At 42.7% G+C, this 17,258-nt stretch overlaps 1 protein-coding gene and 1 non-coding gene across 4 annotated transcripts in view; both read left to right on the top strand.

The window, feature by feature from the left end:
* Window positions 1-964: 964 nt before the first annotated feature.
* The window catches only part of LOC144683972 (uncharacterized), a 65,901-nt gene continuing 49,607 nt past the window's right edge, over window positions 965-17,258 (top strand). For all 3 annotated transcript variants that reach the window (XM_078547613.1, XM_078547611.1, XM_078547612.1), the window contains exons 1-3: window positions 965-1,183; window positions 11,266-11,362; window positions 14,548-14,764. In XM_078547613.1, the coding sequence (XP_078403739.1) occupies window positions 983-1,183; window positions 11,266-11,362; window positions 14,548-14,764 (515 nt within the window). In that variant the 5' untranslated portion in view covers window positions 965-982. The remainder of the gene's footprint in view (window positions 1,184-11,265; window positions 11,363-14,547; window positions 14,765-17,258) is intronic.
* Window positions 1,576-1,686, top strand: LOC144684110 (U6 spliceosomal RNA). Its single transcript, XR_013577394.1, has one exon. It is a non-coding gene; the product is annotated as a U6 spliceosomal RNA (small nuclear RNA).

The following is a 17,258-nucleotide window of genomic DNA, read 5'->3' as shown; positions in this document are numbered from 1 at the left end:
TCTTTGCCCTGGAAGACCAACAAGTATCGGGCAGACCAAAGCGCATCTTTCACCGAGTTGATGATCCTCCAGCTGCAGTTGATGTTTGTCTCGGTGTGTGTCCCTGGGAACAGCCCGTAGAGCACAGAGTCCTGTGTCACAGAACTGCTCGGGATGAACCTCGACAGAAACCACTGCATCTCTCTCCAGACCCTCTTTGCAAAGGCACAATCCACAAGGAGGTGAACAACGGTCTCTTCCCCACCACAGCCACCTCGAGGGCAACGTGCCGAGGGGGTGAGACTCCTGGCCTGTTGGAAGGATCTGACGGGGAGGGCCTTTCTCACCACCAGCCAAGCTACGTCTTGGTGCTCGTTGGAAAGTTCTGGCGATGAGGCATTCTGCCAAATGACTGACAGTCTGCTCGGGGAACCATCCCACAGGATCCACCCTCTCCTTTTCCCGCAGGGCCTCTAAGACATTACGTGCGGACCACTGCCTGATGGACTTGTGGTCAAAGGTGTTTCTCTGCATAAATTTTTCCACGAGGGACGGGTGGTACTGCACGGTCCAACTACTTGGAGCGTTCCGCGGCAGCGTGGCCAGACCCATCCTTCGCAATCGGAATTTCCAGTGTTATGTCAGCGTCCGGTGTCCCCGGGGAATGAGGACATGGGACCCGCAGAGACATAATTCCTCAGCTGATGGCCAAGCAGAGGGGTTGGAATGTGTTAGTCGACATGACAGGAACATTAACTTGATAAGTTTCCTATTATTTTGTTTGTTGTTTGGGGGGAGGGGGCGAACATCATGTTACAATTTGCAGGAGGGTTTTTTTGTCCGAGTTCTTTGCTGAATTTGTTTGGATGACAACCTATATCGTAATTGGCATTGTGTAAGAGTAAGCCAATGGTGGCTGTGCTTTTCCTCTCTCGGAGGAGGAGGAGGTGCCCAATCCTTTCTCCTCCTCCTCCTGGTTCTTATTACCTCTCTTCACCCAGTCATGGACATGGCACAGGTGCTGCTTGGGCTCCTTTTGATCGCCCCTCTCATTTACTGGGGCGGCGCTTCGCTAAATCTGCTGCTGCTGCTGCGGTTTTGGTGGTGTCCCGGTGTTCAGGTCGGTGAGCAGAGCCGGGACGAGCAGGACGTCGGGCCGGATCCCGATAACCAGCAGTTATCGGAGAGGACAGCGGAGATGGCGGTGAGTCCGTTGCTCAATAATAGTGCCTAACTGCCCAGAGCCAGCAGCAAGCAAGCTTTCTATATATGTGAACATAACTAGACTCATTTCCCCTTAACTTCAAAACCTCCAATGCCAAAACATGACAACCGCAGGCTACATAAATGTCTCTGGAGTGGTCGGAGCTTCCGTCCATTGATAGAGTTTCAAGTAGTTTAGGTGGAACAGCTGTTGATCCTATGCGATTCAGGATTTACATTTAAGGGTTAGGGTTAATACCGGGGTCCGTGGTTAAGGGATTGCTGTTAGTATTAAAGCATTGGCGTTAGGGGCTGGGGATAAGAATTATGGTTGTGGTTAGATTGGGGTCAGTGTTTGAAACTCGTTCAGTCTTTGACAGAGCAGTTCACCCAGTGCTACTCTGCTTCGGCAGCACATATACTAAAATTGGAACGATACAGAGAAGATTAGCATGGCCCCTGTGCAAGGATGACACGCAAATTCCTGAGGCGTTCCATATTTTAGACTTTCAAAACATTCCCCTGCCTTCTCCTGTAGCCCTGCGCATTCTCTTCCTTTTTCAGATGATAATCCAATTCCCTCCGGAATGCCTCCATTGAACCAGTCTCCACAATACACTCAGGCAGTGTGTTCCAGAGCCTAACCACTCACTGCACAAAAAGTTTTTCCTCATGTTGCCATTGCTTCTTTTGCCAATTACCTTAAGTCTGTGCCCTTTAGTTCTTGATCCTTCCAACAATGGGAACAGCTTCTTTATAATCTACTTTGTCCAGATCCCTCATGATTTTAAACACCACTATCAAATCTCCTGTCAACTTTCTCCAAAGAGAAGTCTCAGCTTCTCCAATCTGTCTATGTAACTGAAACCATTCTCATGAATCTTTTCTGCACTCTCTCTAATGCCTTCACATCCTTCCTAAAGTCTGGCATCCAAAACTGCATGCAATACTCCGGCTGAGGCCGAACCAGTGTTTTATTCAAGTTTAACATAACTTCCTTGCTTTTATACTCTCTGCCCCTATTAATAAAGCCTAGGATACTGTGTACTTTACTAACACCCTCTCAACTTGTCCTGCCACCTTTGATGATTTGTACAATGTTCCCTTTATTTAATACTGCCTCCCCTCGTTCTTCTTACCAGAATGAATCATTTCACACTTTCGTCTGCCCATCCCACCAACATATAAGTCTTTTTGAAGTTCTACACTACCCTTCTCACAGTTCACAATGTTTCCAAGTTTTGTAGCATCTTCAAATTTTGAAATCGTACCCTGTACAGCAAGGTCTAGGTCACTAATATATATCAGGAAAAGCAGAGGTCCTAATACTGACCCCCCGTGGGGAACTCTCATAAACCTTCCTGCAGCCCAAAAAAATAACCACTACTCTCAGTCTCCTGTCACTCAGCTAATGTATTGATGTTGCTACTGTCTATTTTATTCCATGAACTCTAACTTTGCACACAAGACATCCAGGCGAGCATCACTGGTCCCCTGTTCCTTTCATTTTCAAATCCATCTACAGCCTCCAGTTATGAGTGATCACCTGCCAATTTTCCCCTCTCTGATTCTGGATTTCTGCTTGTCCTTCTGTCGTCCTCACTTTGACTCCCCCATCCATAACTCCAGCCCTGCTCTTTGGAACTCCCCTAAATCCATTTTTCCTACCATCTGCCCCAACCGTTTTCTGTCCCTACCCTTTATCATCCCCATCTGCCACTCTGTGCCAATGCTCTCCTGTGTTTAAAACACTCTTGATGTTCTGTTTGAATAGGGCTGGCAAAATAAATACTAGTTGTTCTACTTTAAACTTTAAAGGTTTTTTTGCCAATACCATTCAGAGGTTAAATATTATGTCAGCACTTGATTTGTCAATTTGTGACTCTTGACTTTCACTTACTATTTCCTGGAATATTATTCAGCGGGGAATTCTCACGTCAGAATTGTGTTCAGTACTTGCCACAAGTCAGCTGTTTGTCTGGCAGAAGTTTGCTTGTTAGTTGATTTTCATGGCAAAATGTTCCTGAAGTTCTCCTTTCTTCAAACCCTTTCCATTTTGGTGCTTTTGTGTCTTGGTACAACTTGGCTTTGAGTGGCCTGAGTGGAGAGTAACTTTTTTTTTGAAAAAGACGTCCATGTCAGCAATGGGGGGCAAAGCTGAACATACTTCTCACGATGCAGCTTGAACATAGCAAGACTTCCTCTAACTTGTACTGAATAAATCAAAATTAGACCGGTTCAGGTGAAGGCCCTTCATACGGACTTGAAACATTAATCCTGTTTCCCTCTCCGCAGATACTGCCAGACCTGCTGAGACTTTTCCAGCAGCTTTTGTTTTTATTTCAGATCTCCAGCATCTGCAGCATTTTGTTTTTAAGCACACATTGAAGTATTCTCACAGCAAACCAGGAAGTATAATGCACTGACTATCCTTCACTTTTTTAATATGAATTTTACAGACTGAAATAAATAATTGGGACATACACATGGAATTGCAGGGAGGACTTGTGGTGCAGTGGGTGGCATCCCTGCCTCTGAGCCATAAGTTCCAGGTCCAAGTCCCACTCCAGGACTTGATGACCAAGGAACACGTGCTCACAGTGCTGTCATACAGGCTGTGTAACAATCTGCAAATCCTTCTGACATACACTGATGGCGGGCGATAAGAATGGGAGATATTGCTGGTCAGCCATGTGCTGGAAAGAAATTGGAGCCTCTGCCATCACTATTCCTGGCTCTGGACTACAGCATGCATGTAAAAATAAATGTTGCCACAGCAACTCCGACTCCTTGGGGAGCCAGTTGGCTGGATGGTCGGTGTGGATCAGATTGGTGCCAACAACACGGGGTTCAATCGCCATTCGGGCTGGGGCGGACTTGGGACCTGCTTCCTTGTCCTATCCCTAGTGGAGACTGTGGCGCTGTGGGCTGGACCTGCCTTTGAGCACAGAACTGAAGAAGTTCTCATGGGATTAAGGTGGAAGATGAAATACGAGAAAACTTCCATTTTTATTGAATCATGCAGGATTTTTTACATCAAAATGGAGAAATTGACATAACAGTTTCTCAAGGCCAGAATTATTTTATTCTTGAGTAATTATGATCTTAGTATGCAGTAAGAGCCCACGTATAACTTTTTCAAGCAAGGCTGATGGAGTGAAAAGGCGAGTTCTCACCAGTTCATTAACTGATTGCAGCTAAGGAGGACTTTAACAGTGCACCGCTTGGAGGACAGTAGAATTTCTGACAGCAGCTTCTATAGTACTCTGCGCACGTGCAGACTCACAAAGTTGCTGTCCATTTCAGAGGAGAAATGACGAACGCTGACAGTCTCGTTGTCATTACCACCATGAAATCTGGGTCCTTGTCATTGTATTGGCTTCACCTTTGGTCTATCCTTGCTGTGAAAGGCTGCTACAGAGTGTACTGTATTCTCTTGGTGTTCTTTTCCATTTTAACTTAAACTAGAGGCCTTGCCATCAGGAATGCTTATCTCATTTACTCAGGTGCAGGTGAAAATAAAAATTTTTAAGATCAACTTGAAGATAAGGCAGGGTTAGGAGATGAATGTTCAAGGGGAGTGGTTTTGAGGATAGTATGAGAGTGCAATTGAAGCATCCTGGGCTGATAATGATGATACGATTTTAAACTATTGAGTTCCACCCATTGGATCAGATTAGTAATGGGTTTCGCATTCTGTTGTGCCTAAGCTGCACCATGTATAATGTGGGAGGATTTGGCAGCAGCAGAAAAAGGCGTGTTTGTTACAAAGTTGCATGTGTAATTTTTAACACAGTTTATATGCAGGTGCTGTTAATGAATAGTCTGGCTGGATTATGATGCCTGTTACAGAAGAATGGCTGTTGATCCCAACTAGGATATGAAATTTTCAACAATATCAGTCACTACCCTTGGGAAAAGTAGGACTAGAAAATTAGAGCAGCTGAGGGAGTACAAAACCAAATTTCAGGTAGATTATTAGATCTTACTTTCTTTACTGCAGTAATATAAAGGCGAAATACCTCAGATGCTGGAAATCTGAAAAACAAAAACTGCTGGACAAACTCTGCAGGTCTGACAGCAACTGTGGAGAGAAAGACAGAGCTAACATTTTGAGTCCATATGACTCAGTTCTGAAGAAGAGTCATACGGACTTGAAACGTTAACTCTGTCTTTCTCTCCACAGATGCTGTCAGACCTGCTGAGTTTTTCCAGCACTTTTTGTTTCTGTTTCTTTACTGCAGTGTTTGTTTCAATATTGTATTCTGACCATTACCTATTACACCTGTGACATTGTTCCCAGCTCTCTGACATTTCCTATTGTTATTTTATAGCAAGTTTGCTGATCACACAATTGACATGAGTAAAGATATCATACAACTTACTAATGCCAAAAGATGTAGGATCTCGCTGACATACCTCCAGTCTGGAATGCTTGGGACCAAGTCGTTTCTGGATTCCTGAATTTTCTGGATTATAGAGTGACATTAGATTGCCTAACCACAAGTGTGTGAACTGGAAATCACCGTAGATACATATATATATACATTTGTAGAAATGGGGGAGAATGCCATGCACTGTGCCCACATACTCCTTTAACAACCGCTACAGCTGGTATTTAATACGTTTTCATTATACCAAACTGGGAAGCTTGAGAACACCAAGTATAGGTCCCAGGACCAGAGCATCAATTCTGTTTTCTTTATAATTTTGTATTGTTGAAAAAGAGACATGCTGTCAAAGCTTTTTATCTTGTACTCATTGTCAGGAAAATATAATTTTCATAATGTTGTTGGAATTTATTGTAAGGTAGGGATAGTGTGTGTGGAACTTAATTGAATTCAAGATAGCTGGTCTGAAGGCTTTGATGTAGCAGAGGAGAAACTAGGTTTGAAATGTTAGAGAGCTGAAGTTTTAGAATGTGTGGTGAAAAGGGAAAATTTGCATTTTTAGATAAACCAGTGTAACTTGAATTTCAAGAGGTGGTGAAATGTTACACAGCCAAAAGAAGCCAAACAAGTGTGTTTATTTTTCCCAAATCTTACTGATAAAAGTGGTACTATTATACGTCTTTATTATTAGAAAAGTAGAGTTGAAAAGACAATGGGATTTACATTAAAAGGGAGAAACCTGTACAAAGGAGGTGAGGTTATGTGTAAGAGGAAAGAATTCTAAGATCTAACAAATGTGAAAAGCCCCCAACCTCTAAGCCTCAAGTTGCTGTCTGCACGAACTGAAGTGAAGAAAACTCACTTTGAATTAGACTGTTCAGGGTATCGTGTTACTTTGCCTGGGTCTTTTAAAATGTGTATGGCTCTTGCCTTAACGGAGGTGTAACTGGAGTTAGATTAACTAGGGGAGCTAGGAGTTATCATAGGTTTACAAATCACTACTATGTTTGTGCTTAAAATCATTTTTTATTAATAAAGGTTTAATTTAGTTTTGTAAGAAACCTATAAGACTCGGTTTTATTACTACTAAATTCAAAGCATGCATCTCGAAATAAATACAAATTGAAAATAATTGTAGCAGTTGTTTCAAGTCCCCCTCTGGGATTTGAACAGCTCAGCATTTACCATCTGCTGTGCCATAAAACTCATCAGGACAGAATTGCAAGAATACCAAATCTCAAAGTGAACAAAAAAATTATTCTGCATGCGAAGAAGGTGCTGATTGGTTGACATTAAACTCTGGTAGAGGCATTGCCTTTGAGAATGCACCAGGGAACAGATAACTGCCAAGCTTTTGCCTTGACCAATCAGTCTACTTACCTGATTTGAATTTAAACACAAGCTTGGCAGTTAACTGTTCCCTGTCGCATTCTCCTTGGTAATGCCTCTACTAAGCAGTGTCCACTTGCCAGCCAATCAGCATCCTCTTCTCATGTAGTATAATTTGTTGTTCCCTATGAGATATGATGGTATTCTGGTTTTGTCCCAATGAGTGCAAGATGAAAAGCTTTGGCAGCATGTTGCTTTTATTTTTAGCCACTCGGGTTATGTACTACCGAGTGACTATTATCATTTTGTGCTTTCATTACCCTTGTAAGTCTATTGGACTCAGTGGCCATCTGTAGATATAAGAAGTTCCACTCGGCCATGTTTTATTTCATGGGGCAATTGGCGCACTCTGCCCTGTTTGTGGGTATTGCTTACAGCTTCAACATTGTGCTTTTGGGCAGCCGGACCATGATGCTGACCCTGCTGCAGTGGTTTTGCAGTGAAGGCACCATATTTGTTTGCATTGGCAGCATGAGTCCTCAGCCTGTTGGCCATCACCATCGAGAGACATGCCCCCATTGTGAAAGTCAATGACCTGAATAGTTGGATTGTGAAAGTCAAACTCTACAGCAGTGACAAGAATAGTTGGATGTACTTTCTGATTGGAAGCCTCTGTTCTGGTGAGGGAGTTGCCTGTAATGGGCTAGAACTGCTTGTGCTGTGTGAACGGTTGAGTAGTGAATCTGAGTCTGCTCAAAATAAAGTTTCTGGACAGCTGGTGTTTCCAGGCTTTGGATTTCTGGACTGGAGAGGTCATAATGTATTTGCCTACCAATTTTCAAGATTTCTTCTTCCCAGTTATCCTCATGAAAAAGTCACTTTTTTTTTGATCTGTGTGGTGTTCACTTAAGGTGCAGGTTCTTCAATTGTTCTTGCCCCATCCTCCTCCAAAACGATCCTTTTTCTCTGCTTACATGATTGGAAATGGTTTTTTCCTCTTGTCTTTCTCTCTCCAGATTTGTAGTTCTTTCTGAACTGTCAGTGATGTATTGCATTACTGCAAGAGTTTCCTCCTACTGTCAAGTTTCCAGCACATGAACCGATTGCTGTCTGCCAGGACCCTGGTTTAGTCCAGACCTGGATAAATACCCCAGCTACAATATCCAGGATCAGCATCAAACAGCCTCATGAATGTACTTCAACAGCAACAAAAACAAAACTGCAAACACCTTGCAAATTTCAGTTCTGGTGAAAGATCATTGACCTGAAACAAGCATACAAACATGAAATGGCAGGCGTAGGCCACTTAGCCCCTCGAGCATGCTCTGCCATTCAATAAGATCATGATTGATCTGATTGTAACCTCAACTCTGCATACCTGCTTACCCTCCAATAACCTTTCACCCCCTTGTTTATCAAGAATCTATCAAGCTCTGCCTTAAGAATATTCAAAGACTCTGCTTCCACTGCCTTTCGAGGAAGAGAGTTCCAAAGACTCATGACTCTTGGGGAGAAGATTCCTCTTCATCTGTTAAATGGGCTATCCCTAATTTTTTAAACAGTGACCTCCCGGCTCTAATTCTCCCACAAGGGGAAACATCCTCTCTACCCCCACCCTGTCAAGACCCCTCGAGATCTTGAAGGTTTCAATCAAGTCACCTCTTATTATTCTTAACTCCAGCGGATACAAGCCTAACCTGTCCAACCTTTCCTCATAGGACAACTCGCCCATTCCTGGTATTAGTCCAGTAAACCTTCTCTGAACTACCTCTAATGCATTTACGTCCTTCCTTAAATAAGGTGACCCATACAGTACACAATACTCCAGATGTGGTCTCACCAATGCCTTGTACAACTGAAGCATAATCTCCCTATCAGTTCCCCTCGCAATAAACAATAACGTTCTATTAGCTTTCCGTTAACTCTGATTCTCTCTCCAGATGTCGCCAGACTTGCTGAGTATCTCCAGCGTTTTCTGTTTGTTTCAGATTTCCAACATCTGCAGTATTTTGCTTTCCTCTCAATATTTTAGTACTTTAAACAGTCTGAAATGCTAAAAAATGTTTTGCTGTTTGTCATTTTTTTTCTGCCTCTTATGCGACATGACTTGCTTCACACTCCCCAGATGCGTCTCTCGTGGACAGAATTTGACTGTTGCTCTTGGAATCCCCTAATAACCAAGACGCAGTTGAAATATTCAACTTCAGCTACAGGGGAGCTTCCTGTAGGTGTTTTTAATATTAATAATGGAGTTTTATAGTTAAGCTTGCTAAGTTTTTTTTTCTGGGTTTTGTGGCATTATTTGCTTTTTTGTTTAAAATGAAGGAGTAAAATGGCAGTGATTTTAGTCAATTTTTTGATTTATTCCTGAATAGCAGCTTTAGGAATAAAAGACTGAAGAATTTGCTCAGTTTTCTGCTGGCTACTCATTCCTGCCTTTTTGGTGTTTTTTGATTTGTTCCTATTTGGTTGATTCAAAGTTGCCAATCACCCTGGAATGTGACATCCTTTGAGGCCACACCTTCAGTTGTGATGTCTTTAAAAGATGCAATGCTACAGCTTTAGATGGTGCTCAATAATCAAATGTGTGGATAGATTTTTAAAAAAATTTCAGAACAGCTTTTTGGTAAACATAAATTATACTTTTCAACAACTATTTGCATTTGTACAGCCTATAACATATTGAAACGTCCCAAGGAACATTATAAATGAAAGTATGATACTGAGCTACATGAGGAGAAATTAGGTCAAATGACTATTGACTTGGTCAAAGAGGTATGTTTTAAGAAGTGTCTTAAAAGAAGAAAGGAAGGTGGAGAGGTGTAGGAATGTAATTCCAGAGTTTGGGGACTAGGCAGCTGAAGATGTAGGCTCCAATGGTAGAGTGATTTAAAATTGGGAGGCAGAAGAATGCAGATATCTTGAGTTGTGGAGCTGGAAGAGATTAGAGATAGAGAGGGGCAAGGCTATGGAAGGATTTGAAAATCAGGATGAGAATTTTAAAATCAAGACTTTGCTTGAATGGGAGCCAGCATAGGTCAATGAGCACAGGGGTAATAGGGGAACTGGACCTCACCTGAGTTAAGGCTTGGGCAGCAGAGTTTTGGATGACCTCAAGCTGACGAGGGTAGAATGTGGGAGACGGTCCAGGAGTGCATTGGTATAGTTAAGTCTGTAAGCTACCGAAGGCCTGGATGAGGGTTTCAGCAGCAGATGAGCTGTGATGGGGCAAAATCAAGCCACGTTACGGAGGTGGAAATAGGCAGTCTTAGTGATGGCACAAATAAGAGGTCGGAAGCTCATCCCTGGGTCAAACGTGACACCAAGGTTGCGAACAGACCGACTTAATTTCAGACTGTTGCCAGGAAGAAGGATGGAGTTGGTGGTTAGGGAATCGAGTTTGGAGCAGGGATTGAAAACAATGGCTTCAGTCCTCCCAATATTTGATTGGAGGAAGTTTCTGCTCCTCCAGTACTGGATGTTAGATAATCAGTCTGATAATTTAGTAATAGTGGAGGAGTTGAAAGAGGTGATGGTGAGGTGGAGCTGGGTGTCATCAGCTTACACTTGAAAATTAACGCTGTGCTTTTGGATGATGTCGCTGAGGGGCAGCATATCGATGAGAAATAGCAGGGGGCCAAGGATAGATACTTGGGGGACACCAGAGGTAAAAGTGCCAGAGCAGGAAGAAAAGCCATTGCAAATGATTTCCCCATGTAAAACATGCAGTGCCTTTTTAATTAAAAGAAAATAATTGCATAATTTTCCAAAAGGTTATTGGCTGGATAGAATAAGCAACTCACAAAATACGGAAATACTTCTAAGTGGTGGTTAAATTGGTTCCTAGATTGATAATCCTTTTAGGAATTAGTCATCATACTTTCAGTACATATCTGATGCAAAGCATAACTTTTCAACCTGCACATATTAACCATTCCTGATCAAATATGAACAAATGAGTCAGGAGCAGGCCATTCAGCCCCTTTGAGCCTGCTCTGCCATTCAGTAAGATCACGGCTGATCTAATTGTGGCCTCAGCTCCACATTCTTGCCTGCCCTGCTACCCTTTGACTCCCTTGTTAGTCAAGAATTTGTCTACCTCTGCCTGAAAAACACTCAATGACCCTGCCCCCATCACTATCTCTGGAAGAGAGGTCCAGATACTCTCAACCCTCAAATATCTCCTTGCATATCTCCATCTTAAATGGGCGACTCTTTATTTTTTGACAGTAATGCCTAGTTCTAGTCTCTGCCACAGGGGAAACACCCTTTCAGCATCCACCCTGTCAAGTCCCCTCAGGATCTTATGTTTCAAATAATGTGCAATATCAGGATTGTAATCTCATAACAAATTTCTACACAGGAAATAAACCAACCTAACGATCATGTGGATGAAGCTGATGGAAAAGAGCCGAATTCATTCGTGCTTGATCCGTCCCTTTATCAGTCCCTAAGGAGAGGTAAGTATTCAAAGTACCAAATTCAGTAGTTGCATTTGTTGCAAACTAGGTGGTTTGCAATACACAGTAAATGTGGAACTATAATGCCTTTCCTTCACTGTCGTTGAGCCAAAATCCTGGAACTCCCTCCCTAACAGCATCTAAACTGCACAGACTGTAGCAAGTCAAGAAGGTGACTTGCTGTCACCTTCTCGAGGGCCATTAGGGCTGAGCAATAAATTCTGGCCTTGCCATGAATGCCCACTTCCCAAGAACAAATAAGAAAAAATACTGCTTTTTATTTATATGATGGGAATTGTGGGAATCACCAGCCCTTGCTGGTTTTATGGTTATTTCTATTTTAAATGATCAGCTTGTGTCCAGTGAAACTGTACAAAATTAACCCCTTTTCTGGCCTGAGGTTTTCCATTTCTGTGCCTAGCAGCCTGTGATTTTTCTGCCCATTTAATGTGAATGGTGATTTTATATCCAGGAGCCTGAAAGTCCAAGGGTGTGAGACACCCGAATGGATCACGAGCTTATCACTGCAGGATCTCAATTAACTATGATCCATCCTAAAATCTGGCGGGGAGCCACTTGGAAGATTATTTTACCTTGTTTTCCCAATGGACAGATTTCTGAATCTGGTAGGTTTTAATTGGAGTTGCTGCCTACTGGAGCCCCATGTATTGGGAGCTGGTGGTTGGTACTCAGCCATGGCCAGTGTAAAGGAAGCTTCAAATGCCATCGCTCTTTTCAGCCAGTAGAAATAATGATTATCCTGGTGCAAGAATTCCACAGAAACTTTTTAAAGTTGACACTGAAAACTGTATAGAAATTTGAACCATGCATTAAAATTGTAGTCAATTTTTTTTTTCTGTTGATTTTAGTTTTTATTTTTAATCAGTCAGTAAGATTTTAACCAGGATTAACAGAGACATTGTGTGTGTCTTCACAGGCCTAACCATTTCTGCTTTTTCCTAATTTATCTGCTGCCCATGTTTGCTTTATATTCTCTGCACGTTTTTAAATCACATACTAGACTCTGCAGGCTTGACTTGTATATCGGCAATTCTCACTGAAATCATGTGCACTGGTATCCAAAGTAGATTTCGGGGTGGAGGATGAGAACTATTCGACTCCCCTCATGCATTAAACAACATTGGTGATGTTAAAAAAAAAAATTGCAAGAGCGAACATTCTTCTATAAAATTAAACCTGATACTTAATTTTTTTAAAGGATAAGTTAGATGTTCTAATTATTTAAGGGTATGCAAATCATAAAATTACAGGACAGGAAACCATTTGGCCCTTTGTGTCCATGCTGGCTCTGTATAAGAGCTGCTCGGCAAGTCCTACTTCCCTGCCATTTTCCCCATAGCCCTGTAAATTCTTTCTCTTTAGATAAGCCACGCCTGAATCAGCCTCCCACCGCACTCAGGCAGTGCATTCCAGATCCTAATCACTGGTGAAAATGTTTTTCCTTGTGTCGTCTCTGGCTCCTTTGCCATTCAGCTTTAAATTGGTGTCCCCATCTCACCCCTTCCACCAATGGGAACAGTTTTTCCTTATTTACTCCGTTCAGGCACCTCATGCTTTTGACTGTCTCTATCAAATCTCCTCTTGGCTTCTCTGCTAAGGAAAGCAACCCCAGCTTCCTCAATCTATCCACCTCACTGAAGTCCCTCATCTCTGGAACCGTTCTTGTGAGTCTTTCCTGCACTCTCTCTCAAGCCTGCACTTCTAAAGCCTTCACTCTCTCTAAAGCCTTCACATCTTTTCGAAAGTGTGGTGCCCAGAATTGGAGACTAATTCAGTTGAGGCCAAAATAAGTGTTTTGTAAAGGTTCACTATAACCTCTTTGTACTCTCTGCCTCAATAATAAAGCCCAAGATTCTGGTATGTCTTTTTAACCACTTTCTCAACCTGCCTTGTCCCTTTCAATGACATGCATATATACCCCAGGTCCCCCTGCTCCTGCACCCCCTTTAAGAATTGTACCCTTTAGTTTCTATCACCTCTTGTTCTTCTGACCAAAATGTATCACTTCACGCTTCTCTTCATTAAATTTCATGTGCCACATGTCTGCTCGTTCTACCAGCCTGTCGGTGCCTTCCTGAAGTCTATCACTATCCTCCTCACAGTTCACAATACTTCCAAGTTTTGCCATCTGGAAATTTTCCTGTACACCCAAGTCTAGGTGATTAATATGGATCAAGAAAAGCAGTGGTCCTAGTGCTAACCCCTGGGGAACTCCATTATATGTCTTCCTCCAATCTCCAAGAAACACCTTTCACCCCTACTTTCTGCTTCCTGTCACTTAGCCAACTTTTGCATCTGTGTTGCCACTGTCCCTTTATTCCATGGGCTTTGCTGACAGGCCTGTATGTGTGGCACTTTATCAAATACCTTTTGGAAGCTCATGTACACCACATCAACTGCATTACCCCATCAACTCCGACCTCTTGTTACCTCATCAAAAAAGTCAAATGGAGTTAGTTAAACAAGATTTGCCTTTTACAAGCCTGAGCTGGCTTGCCTTAATTACACCACATTTATCCAAGTGACTGTTTATTTGTCCCAGATTATCATTTCTGAAAGCTTTCCCACTGCTGAGGTTAAACTGACTGGCCTGTAGTTGCTGGGCTGATCCTTGCAGCCTCTTTTGAACACTGTTGTAACATTTGCAATTCCCAGACCTCTGGTACCATCTTGTGTTTAAGGAGAATAGAGGATTATGGCTAGCACTTCCACTATCTCCACCCTTACTTTCCTCTGATGGATCTGACCTGGTCCTGGCGACTTATCAACTTTAAGTATAGCCAGCATATCTAATAACTCCTTATTATCAATTTTTAGCTCATCAGGTATCTCAACTACCTCCTCCACCTAAAGTCAGTGAAGACTTTACCAGCACCTTATTCCTTAAAGACAGGTGCAAAGTATTCATTTAGTACCCCTGCTCTGTCCCATCTCCCATATGTAACTCTCCTTTTTATTTGGCCCCTAATCAGCCCCACTCCTCCTTTTACCACCATTTTACTATTTATGCCTATCGAAGACTTTTTGAATTCCTTTATAGTAACAGGGTCAGCTTTTGTATGTGGTCTCACTCAGCAATTTACCAGCTGTTATTTTATTTAAACATGATTTGTATGACCATTTCTGCCAATACGTTGTCTTATTGTATTCTTTCTGCCTTTTAGTGTTTGAATGTAGTTACTCGCAGTTCATCTTGTTGTGGTACAATCCCCCTGAACCCAGGGAAGATCAGCCACTCTACCAGGTCCTGCTTGATGAGTTTAACATGGCAGTGGATCATGCAGTTGGGAAAATCAGGCATCTCAACCTTAACAGCATAGAGCGTAGGTTGATTCGAATCCTTACTTGCCATTTGCGAACTGCCAAGAAGGAAAAGAAGAGGTATGATTTTGTTTCGGTTTTTAAAAATCCAATGGTTAAGGATGGAACTTTAGCTAAAATAGGGCTATTACCTAGAACCACCAACATCATCTAGAATTTCTAACCACTTGTTTGAAATCCTGAACTCTCTGCTCTTCATCCACAAGGGAGGTAAAGTATCTCCTTCAGAAATGAGTTTCTTACTCCGATGACTGGCAGGATTCTCACAGGAGATGGACTTTCTTGGTCTTCCCACAGCAGTGTTTCTAAAGGGGTGAGGCAGCATTTCTGCCCTCTTCACAAGTTAACTTCTGTCTGATTGAAAGATAAACGGAGATAAAGGTGCAAATTTATGCAATTTTCTAGGCCTCTAAAAAAGGTTCCATAACCCAATACCAGGGGGCTGGTAGAGTATTTTTTTTTTTCTTTATTCTTTCATGGGATGTTGCCTATCGATAATTGCCCTCGAATGGACCTTGCTCGGCCATTTCAGAGGGCGGTTAAGAGTTAGCCACATTGCTGTGGGTCGGGAGTCACATGTAGGTCAGACCAGGTAAGGATGGTAGATTTCCTTCCCTAAAGGTCATTAGTGAACCAGATGGGTTTTTATGATCGTTTCATAGTCCCTATCACTGGGGTTAGCTTTGTATTCCAGAATTATTAATTTGAATTCAAATTCCACCAGCTGCCATGGTGGGATTTGAAGCAGAGCATTAGCCTGGGTCTCTGGATTACTAGTCCAGCAACATTATGCCGCTGCCTCCCTGTATGCTAATGTGCAATTTGATAGCCAGCATCTGGGTCTGGCACCTTCTATGGCTTACTTAACCAAAGCAGGTATAAACTTCTGTTAATCCCACCCATCTATCTTTTATCTGCCTAATTACAGATCCATCAACCAAAAAATGCTGGAAAAACTCAAGCAGGTCTGACAGCATCTGTGGAGAGAGAGAGGTAACATTCCAACTCTGTATGTCTCTTCTACGGAAGACATTCTCTCTCTCTCTCTCTCTGCCCTAGCCAGCGATGCCCACATGCCATGAGTGAATTTTTAAAAAAAATACAGCTCAAAATAGAGGCACTTTCCCTGTTTGATGTAGGAACAGAAACTTTGGCCACTATTCTTTGAAGGTGACAAAAGCCCTGCATCGCCCCTTTGTGGGAAGGCCCACTCCATCATGTGCCACTTGGACACTTGATAGGCCAGTGGCAGGCCTTCCTCTGCCATCAAGAACCCTGGGGGTGGAAGTCTCACCACCGAGAGTTGCTGGCCAATTGGAGGCCAGCAGCTCTTTTGGGCAGCAGTGTCAGTGTCATGGCTGCTGTCAGTATGACACCCGCCCGAGGCCTAGAATCGCCACTGGATCCTAGGCTAGAGGTGAGTGATGGCACGGGGAGGGGGTGGGGGAGGAGGTTAGCAGCAAGGGCATGGAGATGGCCCATCAGAGGGCTCATCCCTTTCTGATGCTGGGGCCGTTGATCAGGCACTGAGTGGGCATTAATTGCCTGCTTAAGGGCCTCAATTGGCAGTGGGGTGGGAATGTGGTGGGATCCCCACCTGCTGCCTTCCCACCTGATTAAATGCCCCCTCCAGCAAACTCGCCACTGGAGAGGGCACAAGATTACACCCCTTGTTTCCATTTCAGTGACTGTATTGATGGCACACAGTAATGTAGCTGGTGCAATTAGAAGCAAAATAGTTTTTGATCAGTTTATCCATGTGTGAACTGAGTACCTTGACATTTAAGTAAAAAAAACAAGTTGTTGTTTGGTTTTTGAGGGTTTAGCTTTGAGGGAAAGGGCCTCTTCCATCCTGCAATTGTAACTCGGTCATCTTTAGGGTTTTGTATTGACAATATTATAAAAAGGGATATAGACACACTGGTGAAGGTGCAAAAAGGGTTTTTGAGGATGATACCAGAACTGAGAGGTTTTACCTATTTGGGAAGATTGAATAGACTGCAGCTGCTTTCTCTAGTAAGGAGGAAAATGATGGGTCACCTGTTGGAGGTCACCTTATGATAATGAAAGGGTTTGATTGGGTAAATGTAGAGAAAATGTCTCCTTGTGGGGAAGACCAAAACTAGCGACCATAACTATATAAGATAATCCAAAAGGGAATTCATGAGGAACTCCTTTACCCAGACGGTGGTATAATGTGGAACTTGCTACCACAAAGAGTAATTGAGGCAAAGAGTATAGATGTATTTAAAGGGAAGCTAGATAAACAAATGAACAAGAAAGCAAAAAAAGGTTGCTGATGGAGTTAGATTGAAACTGTTGGATGTAGACTTGTGTGGAGCATAAACAAAGGAAAACCAGTTCAAAATTGTCAAACCCCAGTAAAAATTGGTAATACTGGAATTCCATTTTAAGGTATACAAGATCAGTTCGGGCAGGTTTTACTGGTACCCTTCACTTCCAGGCTCTACGTGTTTTCCTTTTGGGAAATTTGTGGAATTCACTTATCTGGGGAGGTTACTAAAGTATCAACTGGTTTTGAAATGCGTTTAGT

The sequence above is a fragment of the Cetorhinus maximus genome, chromosome 8, assembly GCF_964194155.1.
Source record: "Cetorhinus maximus chromosome 8, sCetMax3.hap1.1, whole genome shotgun sequence".
Classification (NCBI taxonomy): Eukaryota; Metazoa; Chordata; class Chondrichthyes; order Lamniformes; family Cetorhinidae; genus Cetorhinus; species Cetorhinus maximus.
This window is presented reverse-complemented; position numbering and strand designations above follow the sequence as displayed.